The 25,047-nt window shown below is 39.9% G+C and overlaps 1 protein-coding gene across 2 annotated transcripts in view; it reads right to left on the bottom strand.

Annotated features, from left to right (window-relative positions):
- Nucleotides 1-25,047, bottom strand: part of kdm4ab (lysine (K)-specific demethylase 4A-b) — a 50,301-nt gene that overhangs the window by 5,582 nt on the left and 19,672 nt on the right. The window contains exons 11-20 of one of the 2 annotated variants that reach the window (XM_080856728.1): nucleotides 23,174-23,628; nucleotides 22,892-23,000; nucleotides 19,479-19,675; nucleotides 18,398-18,602; nucleotides 10,920-10,996; nucleotides 10,723-10,778; nucleotides 7,964-8,072; nucleotides 7,434-7,622; nucleotides 1,857-2,027; nucleotides 38-157 (exon numbers count right to left, since the gene is read on the bottom strand). In XM_080856728.1, the coding sequence (XP_080712854.1) occupies nucleotides 38-157; nucleotides 1,857-2,027; nucleotides 7,434-7,622; nucleotides 7,964-8,072; nucleotides 10,723-10,778; nucleotides 10,920-10,996; nucleotides 18,398-18,602; nucleotides 19,479-19,675; nucleotides 22,892-23,000; nucleotides 23,174-23,628 (1,688 nt within the window). The remainder of the gene's footprint in view (nucleotides 1-37; nucleotides 158-1,856; nucleotides 2,028-7,433; nucleotides 7,623-7,963; nucleotides 8,073-10,722; nucleotides 10,779-10,919; nucleotides 10,997-18,397; nucleotides 18,603-19,478; nucleotides 19,676-22,891; nucleotides 23,001-23,173; nucleotides 23,629-25,047) is intronic. The other variant, XM_080856729.1, reaches the window with a different exon arrangement.

Genomic DNA, 25,047 nt, shown 5'->3' with positions numbered 1-25,047 from the left:
AAATATATATTATATATACATTAATACATTCTCTCACCAAGTACATGGGGATCACGTGTTCTGCTACAAATTTGGCTCCATATTCCAGTCCGTCTGTCCACCGCACCTGCACCACAGTGCCCTCTGGTGGTGGGCCAAGCTCTATACAGTCCCGGTTCTAAAGAAAATCCACAAATAAAAGCGTGCAAGACATTTAAAAAAAAAAGTTTCACAAGGCAGCAAAATTGAAGCTTTGTGTGAAAAGATTACAAACTTGAAGGAGCAATCTGCGAAAATTTGGATTACATGTCGATAGAGAAATGTAATGAGGACATTGTTATTATATTTAAATCTGCTTGTTTATCCTGTTTCCCGAGGCCTACTCTCTTGCTGGAGCATACCACCTGATTTTGTACATTCCTTTCATGCATACCGTTCTTCTTTCAAGGACATGTTCTGAAATCACTCCTGTAACTTCTGTAGCGATGGGATGGGAAAATACCGCCCTTTGCTTGCTCATGTTTTTTTATACTCACATATAGGCTGGTTACGCCCAGCTCATGTTTGGAATATGTTCATGACATTTGGTTGTGACACATTTCCTATTTTACAAAAGATAAAGCGCTGAAATTCTGATTGCTGGTCTCGGTCTCATTAATATTAAAGTCATAATATAATTTATCTAACACATGTGTAACATAACAAAAACCATGTATGTCTCATTTAAGTGTTCAAGCTTTTGAGCTAGCTGACCGGCCAACAGTTAATGCAGCTAACAGAAAATGACTAACGATATGTACCTGCCGACCTCTGAAACCAATTCCTTTGATGAAAGAAAGTGGATGATTACTGCGGCTTGAAAGGTATTAATCCAGGCGTCTGTACAAGTCTAGTGAATTACAGCTTCACGGTCAAATCGAAATCACTGAATGCACTTTCACGTAAGTAAGCCCAAGTTGATCCAGACAAGGTCAGAATACTTGAGTATCTTTCTTTTCCGTCTTTGATATTGCTGAGTTTGAATGTAATTCAACTAATTATTTACCAGGCTGGTTCGCTAGATTATATGTATAAAAAACGTTTTAATTTTTTACTTTTATAATGTAATGCGATATGTTACCTTATGTTACATAGTAATGAAATAAAATGTTATTTCAGTAGTTTAAAACCATTTGACACTCAAACATTGTTTGTACATGTATAACAATGTTAGAACTAGGCCGATATGTTGTTCTGCCTTGTAGTGGTGTAAAGTTCCATTTACAAATCGCCTATTTTCGTAAAACACATCTTTGGTTTTTAAATATGTGGAAATTGGTAACTGGTTACTAGAAGTTTGAGGGAAATAGAGTAAATCCCTTTTGAAAAAATATAAGGCATTTTGATAACACCATCGACCTCCTGATTTTGTTAAAGGACAATATAACTCATATGATTGATTTAAAGTACAACATATGATCAGAATCTGGAAATGAAATGCTTAAAAATACCCAAGATATTCATTTGTAAATGTTTGAATGCCTTGTTCATGAAACATCCTGTTTTACCTTATTTTGTAACTACATGATTTCAGGAACATAGATCTAATTGAATGTCAATGAACATTATCTGGAGGATGTTATACATATCCAGTAAAAATGTTAGCTTAATTCATTAGGATCTGAGGCTTTGGTACGGTTAAACATATGGGGTCAATTCCACCTCAAATCAAATAATTCCTTTTGCTTGACCATCGCAGATTTTCTTGAACATTTTACAACATAGAGTGTTGTAAACACTGAACATACTTCATACCGCACCCCACCCTTTTAAACACATTTGATCTTACTTACAGAAAAGTGATGATAAACAATAAGCAAAACAATAAACATGCTTACCGTGATATCTTCAGGGAAGAGATTATCACTGAATGAGCCATCATCAAAGGCCACTTCATAGAAGATGGCCTTGGTCAGCTCCACTACTTCAGCCTGGTAATAGCGTCCATTCTTGTGTTTGCAGATTACTAACTGGCCCTCCACCAGATCTTGCATGGATGCCTTGTTTCGCTGAGGGGGACAATTATAAATTAGTGAAGGATTGAACACTACCTAGAATACATGAACATCATACCATACACAATTTAGTACCAATACAAATTAGACAGCCAACAACCAAGACTTCAGCAAAATACGGTACCACTTTACAATAAGACTCTATTATAAATGTCTATAAATGGTTTATAAATAGGTTGTTAATTAGGTTGTAAACCCTTGGATGCGGGCTCCCTATTTGGGAAGATCCCCATCTTGGCAACCCACTGTCTATCCCTTAACTTGCTCTACTAGCCCAATTGCACACTCCCTACCATTCTTGTATCTGTTACTAGAGATTAAACCCCAGTTGGGGGGGGGGGGGGGCTCACAACATGCCCCCCCCCTCCAAAAAAAAGAAATTACAATAAGGCTCCGTTTTGCCAGTTATAAATGTTTGTAACTGATTACTAGATGATGATGTGTTTCACACTTTACAATAAGGCTCCGTTTTGCCAGTTATAAATGTTAGTAACTGATTTATAAAGGGTGATTTATTGTGTAATGAGTAGTACGTTCTGAGCCCCCCCTCCTCGGGTTTAATCTCTAGTAACAGATTCAAGAATGGAAGGGGGTGTGCAATTAGGCTAGTAGAGCAAGTTAAGGGAGACAGTGAGTTGCCAAGATGGGGATGTTCCCAAATTGTGAGCCCACATCGACGTATAAAAACTGTGTTTAAAACTCATTTATAAGGGCTTATTTATGACTCACAAAGGGTTTACAACCTTATTAATAACCTATTTATAAACCATTTATAATGGAGTCTTATTGTAAAGTGGTACCCAAAAGACTGTTACAAACTTTGATTAACAACGAAGCCCACAACTCAAGTCTATGGTGAAGGGGGGTTTGATCAAAGCGCTTTTTGGGCACTAAAGGCCGTTTTTTACTTCTCCGATTCGGTCGTAGGGGGACACTTTGGCACGCCTTGGCAACACCTTCACCCAGGTGTTAATGCCCATCCGAGCCCTCGGAGAGCTGACTAAGTCGGAGAGAGTCGGATACCCCCTTGGCTGTGATTGGTCCACTAACGACATAATTTCCCAACGACATCGTTACCCACCGAGTCAATGTCTCTCATAAAAGAAAGTAATCGCCAAGTTCTCCAACAGCTGAATCCAGCTGATTCCAACCGCTATATATATATATAAACACTTGTTGTCTCTCTATTTCTCACTCACGGTGTGTGTCGAAACTCACTTTCATTAATCCAGCCTACTGATTTTTGTTTGGCCTCCTATCTTGATCTATTTCTTTTATTCAGACGTTACATAGCGGAACGGAGTCGAATATCAGCACACGTCGAATATTGGCCGCATACCGCGTTGTCATGTTCACATTCACTCTCGTGATCAACTTCGGACACCAATGGAGAGAAACGTAATCTCCCACAAAAATATGGCATTTAAGTTTTACTTGTGGAAAAAATTAACTCTGTAGACCTAATTTAAGCTTGAGAAATAGTGGGGTTTTTTTATAGTGCACTTTTGTGTGTACCTAATAGTGTGGAACACTCAGTGGCGCGACGAGTATTTTGTTTGGTCTTTAAGTTGTACCGTGGGATTAGTTCTCTCCAAGATGAAGTTTAACTGTCATTTTAAACTGTCATATCAAATGCCAAAACAGATACCATGACGTAATGTAAGTACGGATGCTCACAGAGATCAAATCCGATTACTCTGGTCGTTTAGACCCATGTCAATATGAAAGGCACTAGTTGAGAAATTGGACGGAAGAAGTTCGCCTTCCGTAGTTGCGTTTACAGTTTACCTAAAACAAAGTTGAATTAGATAAAAATGTTGTATTCCCACTAACAATAGTACAATTACAATATCCTTATATTGATGTCTTAATTTTTAATACATAACATACATAATCACGCCATGTTTGTTTTGTGCAGGTTTAAGTGAATAGACTGCACCTACAACTGAATCAGGTCAAAGAAAGCCCACAAAATACCCTAATTAAACTAAAATAACACTATTGAGATTAACGTTTTCTTGACAAAACATATTGTGACTAAGGCATTTGTACAGAAATTAAACCAGGATATGTCAAAGCAAGAGGAAAAGCATTTTATTATCACGAATTCAACGCGGTAAGTGGAACAAAGTGGGAGTGCTCGATATTCGACTCATTTAAAAACGTACTCGAAAACGTGTCACCGTAAACATTAACAGAAACATTTTGAAATACGGTTTCTTACGGTGTTAAACGAGTCGTATAAGTTGAAAAGGACAAAAATCTCTCTCGAAAACCGTTGGTTTGGGTAAGTTTATACCTAACGTTAATCTATAAATAGACATAGTATAGCGATTTCTTAACAAAGCGGCCGATATCCTACACAGTTACGCTAACTTTCATGACCACAAATATAAATTGGCCAGCGATTGAATTTGTTTCTTAATGTAGAATGGTCGGAGCAAAGCCTCATGGGAAATGGGACAACTCCCGCACAGTTAAACTGTTAAACAAACTCTGGCACATAGGAAGAAGGCTGTTATCCTAAATGGGATTTATTTTATTGTCAAAAACGCGAAGTGGAGTTTATTTACAGCCAACACCGTTGTATTACAAACACTGACAACACACACACACACACATAATGAGAAGATAGCCTACAGTCGAGGCCAAAAGTTTTGAGAATGACACAAATATGCATTTTCACAAAGTTTGCTGCTTCAGTGTCTTTAGATATTTTTGTCAGATGTTACTATGGAAGACTGAGGTATAATTACAAACATTTAATATGTGTCACTGGCTTTTATTGGCAATTACATGAAGTTAATGCAAAAAGTCAATATGTGCAGTTTTGACCCTTCTTTTTCCAAGACCTCTGCAATCCGCCCTGGCATGCCGTCAATTAACTTCTGGGCCACATCCTGACTGATGGCGGTCCATTCTTGCATAATCAATGCTTGTAGTTGGTCAGAAATAGTTTTTTTTTGTTTGTCCACCCGCCTCTTGAGGATTGACCACAAGTTCTCAATTGGATTAAGGTCTGGGGAGTTTCCTGGCCAATGGACCCAAAATATCAATGTTTTGTTCCCCGAGCCACTTAGTTATCACTTTTGCCTTATGGCAAGTTGCTCCATCATGCTGGGAAAGGCATTGTTCATCACAAAACTGTTCCTGGATGGTTGGGAGAAGTTTCTCTCGGAGGATGTTTTGGTACCATTCTTTATTCATTGCTGTGTTCTTAGGCAAAATTGTGAGTGAGCCCACTCCCTTGGCTGAGGAGCAACCCCACATATGAATGGTCTAAGGATGCTTTACTGTTGGCTCGACACAGGAGTGATGGTAGCGCTCACCTTGTCTTCTCCGGACAAGCTTATTTGCAGATGCCCCAAACAATCGGGAAGGGGATTCATCAGAGAAAATTACTTTACCCCAGTCCCCAGCAGTCTCATCCCTGTACCTTTTGCAGAATATTAGTCTGTCCCTGATGTTTTTCCTGGAGAGAAAGGCTTCTTTGCTGCCCTTCTTGACACCAGGCCATCCTCCAAAAGTCATCGCCTCACTGGGCGCGCAGATGCACTCACACCTGCCTGCTGCCATTCCTGAGCAAGCTCTGTGCTGGAGGTGACCCGATCCCGCAGCTGAATCATGTTTAGGAGACGGTCCTGGCGTTTGCTGGACCAAAACATCCTCCGAGAGCCACTTCTCCCAACCATCCAGGAACAGTTTGGTGATGAACAATGCCTTTTCCAGCATGATGGAGCACCTTGCCATAAGGCAAAAGTGATAACTAAGTGGCTCAGGGAACAAAACATTGATATTTTGGGTCCATTGGCCAGGAAACTCCCCAGACCTTAATCCAATTGAGAACTTGTGGTCAATCCTCAAGAGGCGGGTGGACAAACAAAAAAAACTAATTCTGACACTCTTGCCTTTAATCTTTCACCTTTGAATAATGTAAAACGTCGTTTTAAAGCGCTGTTGCCGTCCTTATAATTATTATTGCCGCGGTAAATTACTTTCAGCACCCACGACCGTCGTAGAAGTGTATAGGGCCTGTAAGTACGATCAAATCCTTCTGAATCCGACCACCCGCCCATTTATTTTCGGGGGGGGAGAAGGTCGGAGAAGGATGCAGAAGTATATTGAGGCCTCTTAACTCCACAATAATGACAAATGACAAAAATGACAAATGTATTATGCCAAGTTGGCCTCTAAGAGGCACATGAACCTGACTCAGTACGACTCCTTTGTGGAGTAGCACCACCTACTGAATAATGCTCAATGCAAATCTAGCCAATGTCTTGCAATGAAAAGGCTCAAAGTTCACACATTTGACCCACTGCAGCTTAGAGCTTGATGACTATTTTTTATAGATGACAATACATACCCCTGTCCTGCGTGGTCATATGGTGTTACTGCCTCACACTCTTTTAGTGTACAGCCCATCACAAAGAAGTATACTTCCTTACATTTTTGGAAACCTAGGGTTCTTTCCTATTAAGTGCCGTTTCAGTAAATAACCTTGGTTTATTGATTCAAAATATTGATCCGGTCTGAAATATCAGGTAGTAAAAATGTAGTTAGTAACTACTATTGACTGTGTCTTCACCTAATAATGAAATATGGTTTCAGACCAGAGTATTCTTTGAGACCAGAGGTGACTCTTATTCCAGTTAGCCCATCCTAACATGTGGAGTGGCTGCATCGGTCCCTCTCATACACATATACATAGATATATATTATTCTGTCTTTTTATATATCTTTTAATACTGTCTTTATTTCTGTGATAATTTCTATGATTTGTTTCTCTTAATTCTTGCTCATCTCTATCTTTATTATCTAATGTATTGTCTTAGAATTTCTCTTGTTTTCTCATGCACACAACACATAATTCATCAGAAGTTTTGTTTGATGTCATAGGCTTAGAACATCCTCCATGTAAGCACAACGGTACCTTGTCTTGCATACTCAAAGCAGTTGCTGAGCAGCAAAACAGTAGGTTACTGTACCTGGCAAGGCTGAAATACAACTGCCTTATGTGAAAATGAACTGAACTTGGGGAGCATGTTTGCATCGCTCAGTGTATAAGTCTATTGCACAATAAATCCTAGGAACCAGTTTGAACTAAGCCTGACATACAAATAACACAGTCCAAACATTACCAAAATAATGGTTAACCGTTTTAAATACAATCTAAACTTCTCATTTTTTTGTGCTGGTTTTTTGTTTTAGCTTTCCTGCATCAACCATGACGGTGAGCTGTATCACGTGGCTTGACTTTTACCTGCTACTTCTTAGGACAGAATTGTCAATGTTGAATGATCTTTAGAACAAGTACAATTATGGAGGCATTTGGAAAGAAAAATCACAAAATGCTAGAGTTTACATGCAGGGAAAGCTAGAATCAGAGAACAACATTACCTCTGGGAGTGTCATACTCTTATGACGATGACAGGTGATGTGCACTACGAAGGGCCAGTCATCAGGATACATGAGGACTCCTGCAGCTTGGGCACAGCTTGGGTGGAAGGCAGTTGGGCAACGTCCATGTGAGCACTGCACACAACAGCCCATCGTCTTCTTGGTGAACTTTCTACAGTAGTAACATTTCTACACAAGGGGTCAAGGAAAGAATAGCTTTAATAAGTCGAACAGAGATGGAATGGATTATATAAAGAAATGCAAAGATGAAAACTTGCTGTGCAGTTTTTATTAATCACACATGTAATCAGTTTTGTCTAGACTTCATGGCATCTTCAAGTTACAAAATAAAATAACTTTAAAAATTGCAATATTCTTTTGACCGCCTTTCTTCATGCTTTTCAAAAATATTGTAATATCTGTGGGGATCACCATTAGTCAGAGAATAAGGCAACAAAAGGGATTCAATGTTCAGCTAAATAGCATTCACTGGTTCATGAACGTGCTACAGAATCTGGAGTCATACTCACAAGCTTAAACCTCTGTAAAGGGATCTTGCTGAGGTCGACAGGACTGCGGTCTACCACGCTTAAAAAGCGGGCCTCCAGAATGGCCACAGCACACAACACATGCACCCACCTTCACAGCCAAAGTGAATGGATTACATTCAAAGAAAGAAAGCAAAAAACTGGAGAGCATCAATTCCTGTGCATACCAGGGACACATGGAAGCACCTTATAAAGTTCTTAATAACATTGAAGTGCAACATTGTAAAATCTATATCAAAGACTTAAAAGTTATCGTGTTTTTTGGATCTCCGAAAAATGTCTCAATTAACTGAAAAAAGAAAATTCATAAAAACAAAAGAAAATCATTAGGGGAGGGTTTCGTAGGTTTTTGTAAGGCTTGTCCTGTAATTTCTGTCAGGAGATCTCGGCAACCAATATCCCTTACTTACAGAGCCGAAGCTATCTGAATTGAAAGTTATCCTCACTATTCAACCCCTGTTCATAAGTACCTGTTCGACACTTTGCTGCAATAAAAATACTTTAAAAGTAGACTAAAAGTATTTTTAAGTGAGACAAGTTGTTCTTAGAATGATGGTTTTGGAATGCAGTGCCACAGATTCTCAGTAGGATTCTTATCAGTTCTTGACTGAGCCATTCTAGTACAATTATTTTGAATGTTTTTGAGTCAATCCAGTGGTACTTTAGCCTTATGCCTGTAGTAATTGTCCTACTGGTAAGCAATTCCTCTCCCAAGCACAGGGGTTTGAAAACTTAACACTTTTCAGATTATCAAAAACCTTCAGTAGATAATAATTTAGAACTATATTAAGGCTGCAGCTTATCTCATCACACACATATATTATATATACAGCCGCGGAAAAAATTAAGAGACCACTTCAAAATTATCAGTTTCTCTGGTTTTACTATTTATTGGTATGTGTTAAAGTAAAATGTACATTTTAGTTTTATTCTATAACCTACTGGCAACATTCCTACCAAATTTCAAATACAAATATTGTCATTTAGATCATTTATTTGCAGAAAAATGACAATTGGTCAAAATAGCAAAAAAGATGCAGTGTCTTCAGATCTCGAATAATGCAAAGAAAACAAGCTCATATTCATTTTTAAACTACACAATACTAATGCTTTAACTTAGGAAGAGTTCAGAAATCAATATTTGGTGGAATAACCTTGATTTAAAATCACAACTTTCATGTGTCTTTGCATGCGCTCCACCAGTCTTTCACATTGCAGGAGAGGGATAAACGAAGAGATCTACTGTAAAGATATTTCTGCTACGTTGTCGATGCAGATTCTAATGAGGCTGTTCTCCACAACAACATGGATTAGACTTCGATGGTTGGACTATGATGGTAGTTTTATAACAATCGTTGCCGCAAGAAAGAAAAAGATTCTCTCGTTTGTTGTGCCTCCTCCGTTGTAGCATACAACGTGAAGGCTTGGCAGATGCCGGTCGTGTGTAATGTGTAGGCTATTTCATTCCGTTCTTGCAATGTGAATAATCTGATTTCATGCTCTTGTGCTTGTTTGTGTGAACAAGTGCATTTATCTGTTGCTCTCCGAGTTCAATAAAGGCAGGCTATTCATAAAAAACGTACGTAAATATGTGATTAGTTTTGAACAGTTGTGACATTGACTGCTTCAGACTCTGGTTCGGACAAAACATTAATGGCCGGTTGTTCTTTGTTGTGACTTCTGTAAAACACCAACGACACCTAAATTAATTAGCTGTTCGGCTCTGGCTTCTGAGTTTTCCAACCTCCCCCCTCCAGAGAATGCTAGAAACACGGTCATGCCCCACACAGGTAGCTAGTTAGCCCAGCTAACATGTTAGCATAAATGCTAGCGAGACCTAGCATGTCAGGGTTGAAAATAGATAGCAAACCTCTTCCATAAAAGATTTGAAACAGGGAAAGAAGCGGTGACAGGGAGAAGAGTAACGTTAGAGCGGGAGAAGGAGGGGGGCACGAACTCAGACCACCCAGGGAACTGTGTGCGTGTGTCAAAATAAAACTCCTCTTTGACGTGTAAATTAATTCCGCACACCGGAAGTAAACAAAGTTGCGTTAACGGCATTAAAATATCTTAACGCGTTAATCGCGGTCACATTAATCTCATAGATTAACGCGTTAACGCTGACAGCCCTAATATATATATATATATAGAGAGAGAGAGAGAGAGAGAGAGAGAGAGAGAGAGAGAGAGAGAGAGAGAGAGAGAGAGAGAGAAAACCTTTACATACTTAACTAAAGATAAATCAGACCTCTTATTACAATATGGCCTAAGAGACTAATCACTTGAATATAGCATTTCAGTTCCAGTATTTGTACGTTTATTTACATACTATTGCTTATGATCAAACCTCTAACCTGAAGCCTCTATGAGTAAAAGATCAAGGAAACCTTTTCCTGGCTCGTAACTATTAAGCATTTCCAATAATTCTAGTAAATGAGGTGGTCTAGCCAGACCTTGTTTTTATACCTAATTAAAACAATTCCCAGCAGACCTACAACACCAGACCTTTTGTCTTCAGATTCTAGCTGTGTCTTGAAATTGCAATCACAAACTAAAAGAGACTGGCGCCAACACAGATCATTCCTTTTGTGCCCTGAATTAGCATACAATAACCACAACCATTATTATTGTTGTGGTTGTTATTATTAATATTATTGTTGTTAACAACAATGAACAACAGTGTATACATGGCAACAGCATGTTTCTGATCATTTACGTACAGGGTCAACATGAGTACTCACTTGTCGTTATTGGCTCTTTTCAGGGCTCCTCCTCGTAAAGAACATAAACAGCAATCCTAATGAGGAAATAAGTCAAATTCATCCATATCTGAGAACCAAATGGCAAAAAGTCATGAAGTCTGTTTCCCCGAAACTGCTGTAATTAGTCAGAACATTTACAATAACCGATGAGATGAGAGACGGTCAGGGATGCTTACCTGAGTTATAGCGCTGGCTTCACAACGTGTGCACCTCCAACCATCCAAAGGTGTGTCATTGGAAACACCATAGCAACCTAAGAACACACATAGCCAGAGGAAATTGGGCCAACAGCGAGGGTCTCAAAGAATTTCAATTGTTGCTCCATGCTGCCAATACTCTATTCATTTAATCTTGTATTCAATATTTCTGCTCACTTTCTACTAGCCCTAGGTGACAGGACAACCAGGGTTTCTTTCCGTCCTGAAGGAATTTGTTTTCCATTACTGATTGGCGGGCTATACTTTATCCTGATTATTATACAGGTACTTCTAAGAACGATAAAAGGCATTCCTCCAGGAAAAAAATTTAGAATGATTTTGTTGCAGTATATTGTTGTAATTGTTTTAATTTATTATTAGTTATTGTTGTTGAGGTCTACACATGAAAAAAGTTATATATGATGTTCGCTATCCGCGGTTTCGGCTATCTGTGTTTAGAGTGACCTTGATTAAAGGTAAACAAGATGTTGACTCAGGGGTGTGGGTCACACAATGTGGCTATTTCAGATTTGACATAGTGCCCCTACCTTTGGAGGAAAATGTAATGTCTCTTCAGTTTATTTTATAAGCCAAAACTGAAGATATTAGAAGACACTTGCACCATTGAGGCTAAATATGTGATCACGTCCGCACAACAACATTTCTTGGTAGCATTTATATATTTTAGATTAGTATAAAGCGAAATTAACAACATCTAACAATAAAGCATAATGCACAATACAACAAAATGTGCGAACTAATAAATATATAAATAGTAATATTGAATATCAGATTACAATCCAAATAACCAAAGTTAACATAACTGAACAGGATGAGGATGACTTCTGCATGATATCCACAGAACACTAGAAGAATATCTAGATATGGTAAAGTCTGGTGCTTCGTCTTTTTTATTGTCCCAAAACTCAAATGAATGTATTTTCTGTGTTTAAAAAGCACTTTGACAGAAACAAATGTATTTACTGTACATTTGCCATGTAGTAGTGCATTTGGTAGGTAAATTCCTCGTTCTAGGGATTATGTGTTCATTTTTGAACCATTAACTAACAGAGTTTTCCAGTACCTTTCCTTATTGGGGGACTCTTGTGATTAAAAAAAGGCTACCTAATATTATATTGGTCAATATCGATAGCTGATCCTTTTTAATTACCTTTTTAAAACATATTTTGAAAAAGCGGGAGGAAGAGGTTAAATTGAACCACTTTACTATGAAAAACCAGGTTTGCTTACGGCATACGGCATCACAGCTAAGTACCTGGCCACTGTAGATTGTGGGCTGTTTCTTGACATTTAGTGGGGCAGAATGTGACAGACGGCATTTTGCATGCTCCAATGGGCGGAAGGGGCTGAGATGATAAAATTCTAGCTGTCTAGAAAGAAAGTTGCGCCAAAAGAAGTCAAATTTGCTGTAGTCACATGATTTATGGACTACCAAATATAATGTCCTATCCATAGCGATAAACGGGATGTTCCCATAGTGATAAATGGGATGTTGCCATAGCTATAAACAAGATATTGGCAATACTATTTGAATTGAATAGAGGGGCTACTGTAGGTTTAGTTGCAACCATTGGAGAAAGATGGCAGATCTAGGCGTTACTTGCAAGTAGTCTGATATTTTATTTTTTTAAGTTCAGAACGTCCACAGCCAGTTTGTACCTTGCTTCCTTCTAACTGCCCTCTTCTCTTCACTCCCTTTCCACGATGCTTGTGTTATTGTACAAGATGTGAAGGGTGCAACCGAGCAGTACACCCGATAGATAATTGGCTGTTTGCATGTCACTCATGGCATGTAGCATAATCGTTGGTTTACTAGTTCCCCCATTGGAATGCTTGATTTAGAGCACTGATAATAAGCATGTTAAGCTTGGTAGCTGGCCATGTTCCGTGGTTCCCACACAATTTCTTTTTTTGTTGTAAATATGTTTATTGGTTTTCCTTTTTTTAGCACACAACCATACTTAAACAAGCACACACATCAAAAACACAAAGATACAACAACATTGGCTCAGCTACACACATTCAATACAATAAAAATGATGAATAAAGAAAGAAAACAGATACACAGCAAAGTATTCTCTCTTACGACCTTTCAGAAAATCCCTTAACCAAAATGTCAGAGACATTGGGGTCTGAATAATTCAGATAAGGCTCCCAAACTTTATACAATTGTTTGGATTTGGAATGTATCACACATGTCAGATATTCTAGAGGTACTAAATCAAACAAAACAGTATGCCAGCCCTTAACAGTTGGCTGTCTATCACTTATCCACTGCAACAATATATTCTTCCTAGCTGCAGAAGAGCCTCTGGTTTTTTAACACTACAAATCTGGCAGGGAGACCTAGAATAAGGGACAATGGATCCATCTGCAATTTTTGCCCAAGTATCTTTTCAATTTCTGTCAACACATTAGACCAGTATCTTTGCAGTTTACGGCATGACCAAATGCAATGGGTTAGAGTACCAATCTCTGTTTTACATTTAAGACACATTGGCGACAAAGTTGGATAATATTGGGGGATATATGCATTCTATGTAAAATGTTCCACTGTATAGATTTGGCTCGATTACAGACTGAAATTGATTTAGCGTAGACCCAAATATAGTCCCACTCATAGTCATTGGCCCCATATACATGTGTCAATGTGATCCGATCAGATCACGTGTGATCCGATACAAACTCGTAATGCGCTTACAATTCAAGTAAACAAACCAGGTGGGAGCACATCTCCGTCGTCTTTGCGCATGCCCGAGGCAAGGTAACCGGATCACATTTTGCACATGTAGACACATAACGACAAGAGCCGATTCCCTTAAAAATGTTCACACCTACACGCGAATACGATACGCTAAACTGATCGGATCACATTGACACATGTATATGGGCCTATTGATTGTAACAGAAAGTTCGGGATGTTTCTCTTTTTTTGCCTTTTTTTACTTGCTGAAAAGGAAATAATCAACCCCCTAGCATCTGCTTTAGTAGTTTCCCATAGTAAGGCCGGGTTGTCTGTGGACCGAGTGTTAATGGAAATAAAGTACTGAAATTCAGTGGTAAAATGAGTAACAAATGTATGATCTCTTAAGATGGATGTGTTCAGTCTCCCGAACTTCACTCCACTATTTACACCCTTGAAGGAAAGGTCCAAAATTACCTTGGCATGATCAGAAATCAAAATACTACCAATAGAGTAAGACAAAACCCTGTGCAACGCAAGACCTGACAAGAAAAAATAATCAATCCTACTGTGAGAACCATGAGGTGCAGAAAAGAAAGTATACGCTTTATCAGAAGTGTGAATCGTTCTCCAAACATCAACAAATCCTAAGTCCTCACAAATAGAACTGAGTGCCTTAGCCCGTGGTGAAAGAGACATGTAATTAAAGAATTAAAGGAGGTAATTTATCAATAAGTGGGTTTAGTATGCAGTAGGGGTGCAACGGATCAAAAAAAACTCACGGTTCGGATCGTTCCTCGGATCAGTCACGGATCGGATAATTTTTCGGATAAGCAAAAAAATAAATAAATAAAAAATAAAATAGACAAGACAAATAAACATGTGGAGGAAGGGGCTGCTTAAATGCCGCGGTGATGAGCGGTTGTTGAGACGCTTTCGGTTTCACTCCTGTCAGTGAAACACCGGGGTGATGTCGCTGTAAATGCGTGGCCATGCTCGATGTGTTTCCACTGTTGTATGGCTTTCTTGTGCCACAGTGCCTACACACCGTCACGGTTTTATCCACCAACCTCTTTCCTTCTGCATTCAATTTGACAGGGGAGCCAAAACTCTCCCAAACAGGGGATTTAAATGTGGGGCGTTGAAGTTCTTCTGTTCCTCCGCTCGCCATGCCCACGCTGTGTTGCAGGTTTTTCTTTATGTTAACAATCGCTATGTCAGCTACGTGTTACGTCTGTGTGGTAACCTAGGCGACAGGTTTGTGTGGCAGCGCGAGTATATGGAAACAGACGTAGCACTAGAGGCAGCAGTTATCGTTACAGTAGTCACCGAAGACTAGCCTACTTTTATATTCCATGCCCACTGTTCTACATGTTGTACGCTGAGGACAATAAATCACAACGAGCCATAGGACTGTTTGCTTATTGAAAAGGGAATTGTTGCAGACTTTTACCCAGAGCTTGTTAAGTAGCTCTGTCCCTGGAACTAGCAGGAATGGTTACGGCTGTGTGTGGACTGAACATGCGCACAATTTTTTTTTTTTTTTCATAAATCAATCCGCGGATCATACGTGTGCCGAACCGAAATAGATGATCCAAACGGATCACGGATCAATGATGATCCGTTGCACCCCTAGTATGCAGTTGAAATCTCCACCTACAATGGCGATATCTGACTGAATCTCAGAGAAGTCCAAGAATACCTTAGTTATAAAGTCAGAGGGGTGAGCAAGAGGGTAGTACACATTCAATATAGATATAACTGTACCTTGCAAGATGCCCTTTACATTAACATATCGGCCACTTTTATCTTTAATACAGTCCAGCAGCGAAAACTGCAAGTTTCTCCTCACTAATATAGCCACTCTTCTACTTCTTGAGGTGAATGAGGAACACACACCTGATTAAAACCATCCATCTGTAATTTAAGATGTTCTTCATCATCCAAGTGCGTTTCTTGCAGGAGTGCAATATCAATATGTCCTTTTTTCACAAAACGTAGTACTTTCCTTCTTTTAACAGGACTATGAACCCCTTTTATGTTCCATGTACATAGACGTAACTTATTACTTTCCATATAGCCCAACTTTATCCATTACGTAAAGAGAGCATGCTGAGAACATGAATCCTAAAACACATAATATGATACGTGCATTCACTGAGCCAAGAGAAGAAAAACAAAAAAAGTAATGAGAACAAGAACTACTATACAAAAATAAACAAATTAAACTTACATTTTCAAGAGGGTTGTCCCTGCTACCTAACCTGCAGGGAGTTCTAAACATTGCCCACGGCAAGACTAAAGAGCTTGCCACCCAATCTTCAATCTTCATTCCTCACCACCATCACCATCATCAAAAAAAACAACACGTCAGCCTACTCACAGTGGCTATATACTCGGCAAATAAAATATAAAGTCTATGTATAGATAAACTCAAACAGGAGGTATACCGCATGAATCTTCAAAAATCAGTGTCTGATTCCAGTCTTCAGTCTGGTAAACCTTTGCGTCCTTCTTCTAATGACTTTGCGTGTAAAGCGTCATCTCCTCTGCTTACCATCCACTGTCACCCTCAGAGTAGCAGGATAGAGCAATGCATAGATCACGTTCCTTCTCCTTATTAGGGTCTTCGTGTCATCAAATGCCTTGCGTCGCCGAACCACTTCTGCCGAGTAGTCATTGAAGAAGGAGACTTTAGGCACTCTGCCTGTAGCACCATCTTGATCTCGAGATCCGAGCCGCCGTGCCGCATACATTACAAGTTGTGAAACTTCAGTATAAATGGTCTTCGACGCTGGTTCTGACTGGGTTTCGGTGCCAATGATCTGTGAGCCCTGTCAAGCTTTAAACCACCGTCTTTCACAGTCATTTGGAGGTGTTCTGGAAATCCACGTTTCTAAAAATTCCCCTGGATTTGTCCCTTCGGAGCCTTCTGGTATGCCAACCACACGCACATTACATCTATGACCTCGGTTGTCAAGATCAGGGGTCCCCAACCTTTTTTGCACCACGGACCGGTTTAATGTAGGCATTTTTTTCACGGACCGTCTTCAAGGTGTCATTTTACACGTCTTATTAGTCACGTCATCCATTCATATTGATGTGAATCAACCAATTGCACTTGTGATTGCACGCGAGTTTGATAGAATGAAGCCCGGTCTGCTCATACACAATAGCTAACATTAACGTTAGGTGGATTTAATTTGCGGCGTTAAGTGCATGAAAAATACAACTCACCATAACTCTGAATCAGTGCTTGGTCTCCATGTGCCGAAGCAGTTTTAAAGGCTTCATTGGCTCGTTTGCTAGCTTGTCGCCACATATTCAACAGAGCAGACTTGGTGCGTGAGAATCACCTGTTGCGATAAACCCGTATTTTAAGTATGACTCCTGGTATTGTCTGTTAAAAGAAGCTTTCTCTTTTGAAGGTCGTAGGCTCCTCTTTTGGCTCCTTAGTTGGCCTTTTCATCTTTGCAAAGAAGCTCTCCAAAGATGTTTTTGCTAGTTTGCGGGCGTATTTATTGAGTGACGCATCACTTGAACTTGACAAGTGTCTTGACGTGACAAGAGGCACAGGCGAATGTGACATCCGGGAAAATCAGCGCGTTTTTCAAAATAAAAACACCTTTCAGACGCTAATAATTAATATAGCGGAATTGATATAAATTATGTATTCTTTCTGTGCGGCCCGGTAACAAATGCCTCACGGACCGGTACCGGGCCGCGGCCCGGTGGTTGGGGACCACTGGTCAAGATCATCGATGTGCTCAAACATGTCGCGCACTTGTTCTTCAAGGGATGCTATCCTAGCTTCTGAGGCTATAGCTGTGTCCTCGACATCAGAAATTCGTTTTTCAGCCTCTCCTACGCGTGTTGCAATTGCTTGCAACTGTGTTGTCTGCTCTTCAATGGCATCAAGGACTGTGGAAACTTTGGTGTCGATCACCTTAGTGAGTTTGTCAGTTATGTTGTCCAACGCTTGAATAATATTTGGCTCCATCCCTGGGCTAGCAACAGCTAGTTCACCGCTAACACCAGTTTCCTCAGGAGTAGGCTTCACCGCTTTCTGAATTTTGCAGAAAATAATAATCTAGACTCATGTTAGAGTACCTCCCCTACAAAATTCTGTACTTTTACCATCCAGACATGATAAATAAATATATAAACTGATAAATGCCACTGGAGCTGGCTTACAGTGCTGTTCACTCTACGACGCCATCTTCCCTCCCTCGCCTACACAATTTCTGATGAGTTATGTTTGCTCAAACCCATTATGGATAAGAGGTAATGTGAGCTCAGAGATACTAGTAGGAGGAGAATGGGGAGGAGGTGGGATACATTGCTACACTGGAACATATGATACAACAACTGGACACAAGACAGCTGTCTGACTCTGTCTCTCGTCTGTCTCGTTGTTTTTGTGACAATGTCAATAAAGAACTTTGAACTTGAACTTTGATGATGAGGTGGAAAGATAAGGAGGGTTTAAATGTCCTAGAAAACAGAAGTGGGGAGAGTGAAACTTATTGAACCTGTTAAACCTTTCTTATGGTTATAGAGGAATTCTCTATTGCGGAATGTATTGTTAACGTTTTGTATCCTGGCCTTATTGTTATTGGCATTTAGACACAGATGCATCTTTCGGAAGAAAATCACATACTCTTCCAACACATTTGACCTTCTAAATAACAGCAAATAACTGTTACTGCACTGGGTCACTGAGTATAAAACTGCCAACATGGATTGGGCTTACTGGTGTGGACGCGTACGCAACATTGTACACAGCTGACCAGCCGGCTGCTTCCATCCTCCTGTACGTATGGCGTGGAGAGGTGACCCTCTGAACTGCTACTGGAGTTGAAACACATTTCAGGGATCAATGGCGGACTGCATTGCCTCCGCTCTCCTGAAGCCTTGCTGTTGCTAGTTCTGTTGATGCCACTGCTGGTCATATCACTCTAAAAGTCAAGAAAGACAAAAACACATAAGAGGCATGGTGTATTATCATCATGTCGAAACAATGAAAGGGTAAACATTTTCTGAAATTTTCACACAGTTTCTTTTCTGTCATGTTAGCATGTCTAACAATGTACTCAAACAACATGTGGCTTGAAAGGTCATTATGTACAGTTCTGGCTCACAAAATATATGAGGGCCCATGCAGCAGGTGATTCATTTGAACACTTGAGCATTGTGCGATTAGCCAAGTTGTACATGGAAGGCTAAATAGGTGATCATCGTTCGTAAATGTCAACCATCATACGTGTTTAAGGCTTAGATGTTGACCAGAAAAATGCAGGCTTAACTAAATGTGGCCAAAGGTTTCTTCAAAAATCAGAACGAGTATTCTATCTGTGAATTGGGTAACATGGGCAACTATGTAATCTACATGTTGGGGATGAACAGTAGGGCTGCATGATAGCAGGCAAAATGATAGGGATTATTTGCTAAAAGTTTTAATATCTATTTATCACAATTATGCACGTTATTTTTATGAAACAGTTTGGTAACTCTACAAATTAATTAATTGTTTTGTATTTTTAGTCTGTGCTGTCCCCAAGCCTCCACTTTCTTTTCCATCTACACAGTAGCCTACGAATAGCGAAACACACGACCAGCATTCTTCATTACAGTTTATGCTTCGCGGCTAAATGTAAGATGAACAAAATGTATATATTTATTATACATTTATATTCACAATTCCATGATATTCCTCATCTTAATTGTTATTTCCTTGAACTTTTCATCACTTACGATGACTACACATTAAACAATTCGGGAACATTCAGAGAACAGCCTGGTTGTCGGTGAAATCGCAAAGGCCACTGCCATACCTGGTTGTATGTGCGGAAGAGCATGCAGATTGCACAGTATGGGTGCTGCTGGCCCATGCGTTGATTGTATGATTGTTCTGCCTTTATGTTGGGGGGCTGGTTCTGCCACAGTTTAGTGAGGAGATGAGCCCATATTTCACCCTTCTGTGCACTGTCGTCTTTTTCATCATCATGACCAGGCGTCTCGTCCAGTGGGTCTGTTCATAGAAGATTGAAAGAAGATATTGAAGAAAGGAATTAAACAGCTTAAGGACGCAAGATGTTACACACAAGTATACAAATATCTTTTATATATCTGTCTGTTATCGGTTATAGTTTTGTGCTGAAAAAAAATTCCTATAAAATATGTGATGACCAAAAGAATAATTAAAAGGAGAAAATTAAGGCAAAAGGGTATTTCTTTTTAAGAAGTAATCATTATTCCATTTTTTTAAGTAATGAGAAGAAATACAGTGCAATTCATTAAAAAGTAAACTAAATATGCAAAATAAAGATGACCTTCACAAATAAAAACATGGACCCTATTATGAGAGTTCTCATAGTCTACCATAAGACACCATACAATTGTTTGAACAAGAACCTTTAAATGCAAAGGGGAAAGCATTAATTGAGTGACAGGGCAAAGTCCCATGTTCCATGGTACGAGTCACATAAATATTCCTAGCGTACCGATTTCTGTGAATGGTACATATGTAATGTTTAATTTATGTCTAATATGTGTGCAGTTTAAATCGCGAGCATGCTCAGTGTAATGGTTACTTCAACAGTTTAAATCCCAAGCATGCTCAATGTAATGGTTACTTCAACAGTTTAAATCCCAAGCATGCTCAATGGAATGATTACTTCCACAGTTTAAATCCCAAACATACTCAATGGAATGATTACTTCACCAGTTCAAATCCCAAGCATGCTCAAATGAATGATCACTTCAACAGTTTAGATCCCAAGCATGCTCAATGGAATGATTACTTCAACAGAAACCATCCTACAACTGTGCAGTAGCAAAAAAAAGTGAATAACAATCATGACAGCATTTGGCATAATATTGATCATAGTTATCAGTGTTTGTAGAGTATATGTATTTGTACATGTTTGTATGGTTATTATAGTGTTACAGTGAAAGTATAAAATACATTAAAATGATCAGTTTGGAACTTGAGAAACTTGAGAAACTTGTGAGTATGCGTTGTCGGGTGCGCGCCAGAAAGAATGTTTGTATGTATTCCTCTGTTCAGTCACCGTAGTTCCGCGTGCAAATTCATGAACATACATGTGATATGAACAAAGGAAGAGCCGATGTGAAGCGCAAAGTTTGACTGTTCCCTTCCGTGTGTGGCTATGTTAAGGCCAGTGAATGTGTTATCTGTGTGATTACGGTGCCCAGTTAGAAGAGGAAAATGGTTAGTAATGCATGCAAGACCCTATGTCTCTGGGAAGCAATACAAACATTAACCCTTGGATAATGTGGCGAAACCAACTACCAAATAACCCTGAATATGTATATCAGTCATGTTCAATGAACAAAACAAATATAATACATGTACAACAGCAAAGGTAAAACAGTTGTGTGCTTAAGACTGACTCACACCTTTGAGATGCAATGCGTTGATTCAACGGATGACGGAGGAGGTGTCTGGCGCATCGGGTTGTGTTGATAACGGAGACGTTCTAGTGAGATTGACAGGTCAATAAACCAAATCACGCCGCTAGCAGGCTGTTTACCTAGTGGATAGTATCATGCTTACATTAGATAGCTGCCTCAGACACCCCGCAAATCCCCTCAGACGTATTTTTCATTTAAAATAAAGTTTTTTTTTTTTTTTTACATTGTACAATTGTCTGTATCTAAGCAAAAAAAAGTCAGAAAAACGACTTTTATGAACAAATACGACCAACTACGGACTTTGGTCTGCCATCTTTTTTTGGAAGCTTTGCGCTCTTTAGACGTGAGCATAAACGCAATCTGATTGGCTATCGCCTGTGCTGTCATATTTGCATTAAATGCGATTTGATTGGCTGACGCATGCGTTGCCTCTCAAAGTTGAAAAATGTTTAGCAACGCAATGCAATGGAACCAAAATTCAGTTCTGCAACAGATGACGTCACCCCATTCAAAGTGAATGGGGATCTGTCAACGATAACAGATCGACGCATTGCAATGCAAAGGTGTGAGCTAGGCATTAGCCAGGTAGTGAGTATGCTAGGACAGCTAAATGCCCAGTTACATAGGAAGTTACCAGTTCTTGGGGGAAGGGGGTTTCCGATGTTTTGAAGAGGCAAACAGAAAAGTGTCTGTGGATGAAGAAATGTTTTGCTGTGATGTCTGTGTTACAGTGCAGTGTAGATCGGAGGACTCGTCGCTCCATTGCACGTGATCTTTGCAAATTAGTGCTTTGCTTGCTCCCGTCGCAGACTTAGCTAGCAGGCCTTCTGTTAGCTGCTCGCGCTAAACTTGCTTAGTCTCTGTTAGCCGTTTGTTCCTGGCTAACGAGAAATCCTAGGCATTCGTTGCCGTTAGACAAAAGGTTGTTGCTTGAAATGTGATCGCTAGGGCCTTCTCTTCTGAGCAGCTGAGAACAAGAGGTATTTCCCTGGGTAAAGCTGGCGACAGAAAGAGATGTCTGCACTCTTTAAAAGTGAGGAGAACAAAAAAAAGATGTTCACCAGTTTGGACTGACACTAAGTAAAAATCCATGTAAAGGATACAATATCAATTTCATTAATGTTGAATATTATAGTCACCCGAGACAAATTTAAACTGCTGTTGCAGTCAAAGTAAGGTTATCCAGGTTTCCAGAACCCACAAAACAAATCAAGGGTAATGTAAACAGTGAATTAATTACTAAAATATTTGGAGTACAGGTTCCATGATTTAAAGTTTTCTTTGATTTCTTATCACGCAAGACCCTGATTTGACCTGCCAAGCTCTAATGATTTATTAGAACCCACCTTCATAAGACTGATACAACCACAGCATGAACATAATAAACTTAATGAGAACTGATATCCAATTACTTGGCAATGTCATTTTACCATTATCTGTAATTGTCACAACAACTCTCTCAATTGCCATAACATCCTAATGCCACATGTTTTTAAGGTAGCATAGCATCACACAGGTTAGAAATGTTGGTGATTTTGACAATAACAAATGATGGTGACATGACACTGTTGCATCACTGGACACTGATTGTTATAACTACTTATGTTATATATGACATGTTTCATGACCAGATTATGACATCATGTTGCCATGGCAATTCAGAGAGTTGGTGTGACAATTACAGATAATGCTTCATGAGACAAACATAACAGGGCTCAAGTTAAGTGCTACTGCTCTTGGCAAGCTGGCATACAAAAACCCTGAACAGGGACATGAGGAGACAGGAACAGACTAAGTAGTGTTTTCTCACCATAATTGTTGGTGTTCTCTTGCATCAGAGGATGTTGGCGGGGAAGCTTGCTCAGTGGCTGGCATTGGCTCTTAATTGTTTTCTTCTCCTCTGTGCCTTCAAACTGCAGCTGATAGGAAGAACAGAACCTCACCTTCAAGAATCACATTCAATTCTGAATCATTCAGCAAAAATTAGGCAAAAGGCACTTGTGGTTCAAATTAAAACCAATACATTGCATTCAGATTGTTTTGAGCTCCTAAAAAATGTAATCAAATTTGATATATCTTTCAGTGAACTGACCGGGTCTGCTTTTGGTTCAATGCCTGAACCAGACTGCTCTGGTCCTGGGTTGGGCTTGACTTCCAGCCTGACATCAGTCTTTACACAGGCTGTTAAGTCAGGTACTGGAGTTTTCCTTGAGTTTTTCTGATGGCATTTGGCTGACTGTACAGAATAGCTGTGCACCTGAAGGGCTTCACTGGGGCTCAAGGTTCTGTGAAAGAGAAGACTTGCCACGCCTGGTTTGGAGACAGGTCTTGGCAAGGCTGAGAGGGAATGCAGCACTTTATCCGTTTCTAGGTCTCCAGTGCTGCTTCGAATCAAGGGCATATTCAAAGATGGCTGGATGGCACCCACAGGGGATTTTCTCTGTCCCAGCCTCTTCAGTGGACTGTCCAGTGGAGGTAAATGCTCAGCTATTCCATGTCTCCCATCCAATTTCTGCTGGCTGGTGGGTCTTGTGTAGTCAAATGCACCTGAAACACATCCAAGAGAGGTCTAAGTGCTTTCCTTAGCACCCATAATAATTGTGTATGAAGTGTCTTCTCTTAAAGACAATGGGCCTCATTCTCAAACACAGTTAAGAAGAATTTAAGAAGTAATTTCTTCTGAACCCCACATATGATGTTTTATGGCATTCATGAACGTTCTCTCATCTGGGATTTGTTCTGAACTTAGACCAGAATTTCAGAATTCATACAGAAAGGCCCTCAATGTGGAACATAGGGTGTCAGTAGCATTACTGACCTCTAGTGACAAGAATGTGCTGGGAGTATGTAGTAAGCACACAACCAACACCTTTTTACTTCATATTACTAAGATACCCATTTTTGTGAGATGGCATGTGTACAAAAGGCTGCTCTCCCAGCTGCATCCAGCAGTGCACCCTGCGGTGTAGGCCACTCACGGGACCTCGTGGGGGTCGTAAACTGTGGAATTTCACACCCCACAAGACAGTTTCAAGGGGACAGTTTCTAGACTCCCCCTGAGGCATGCCTGGACATGCCGCTCAGCCCCTCTCTGGGCTATATAAGCCCGCCCTTCTCTCTGGCCATTTTGTTGGTCAAGAAGCTGGAGAGAGGAGCAGCAAGGATTTGTGGGAGCAGAGCTGGAGTTTGTTGGACATTTCATTTGCGATCATTCACTTGCCGTGCGTCATTTAAGAAGTGAGTGTTTGCTATATGTGTCGTTCATGTCATTGTATAGTATCTGTTAATTACATTTATCAGTTCATCTGTAGCATTTGTATTCCAGTTGTTATGGAATGTTCACCGTTACACGGCACGGTTAAGGGACAGATCCGCATTTCATTCATAGTAACATTCATATTGTATATATATCATATTCATTCTTGTTGTACATAATTGCTAATGTTTGTATATATTTGTTATATATCATTTCCATAGAAACCACGGATTCATGTGTGTATACAAGTCCCTTACAAGGATAATTGTATTCACTGATTATCATTCATATTCAACAACCACTTCATCACTGCGTGTGTGTGTGTGCAATAAACAGACATTATTGGAACTTTGGCATCCATTCTTGTTCTGACTGGACAGACCTGTGGCGATTGTCACTCAACAATCAGTAACCAGCAATACAGTCCTTTCTGGGGATTCAACATCATCCCCTATTTTATATGGTCCTTCGAGCCGGATTCAACAATTACTGCAGTAAGATGTCATTGCCCAGAGGGAACACCCGTGCTCGCCGTGAGGGACATCAGCCCCGTTACTTGGATGAATATTTGGTCGACCTTCCCAAACGTCACTTGCCACACACACTCTCTGACCAAGCCGTTGGTGGATCAAGCAGTCACAGTCATGTGGACTCTCTAGCTCCACCTGCTGGACATCAACAGTCAAGCCCACTCCCAGAGGCATTCCTTT

The sequence above is a fragment of the Sprattus sprattus genome (assembly GCF_963457725.1).
Source record: "Sprattus sprattus genome assembly, chromosome: 18".
In the NCBI taxonomy this organism is placed as follows: Eukaryota; Metazoa; Chordata; class Actinopteri; order Clupeiformes; family Clupeidae; genus Sprattus; species Sprattus sprattus.
This window is presented reverse-complemented; position numbering and strand designations above follow the sequence as displayed.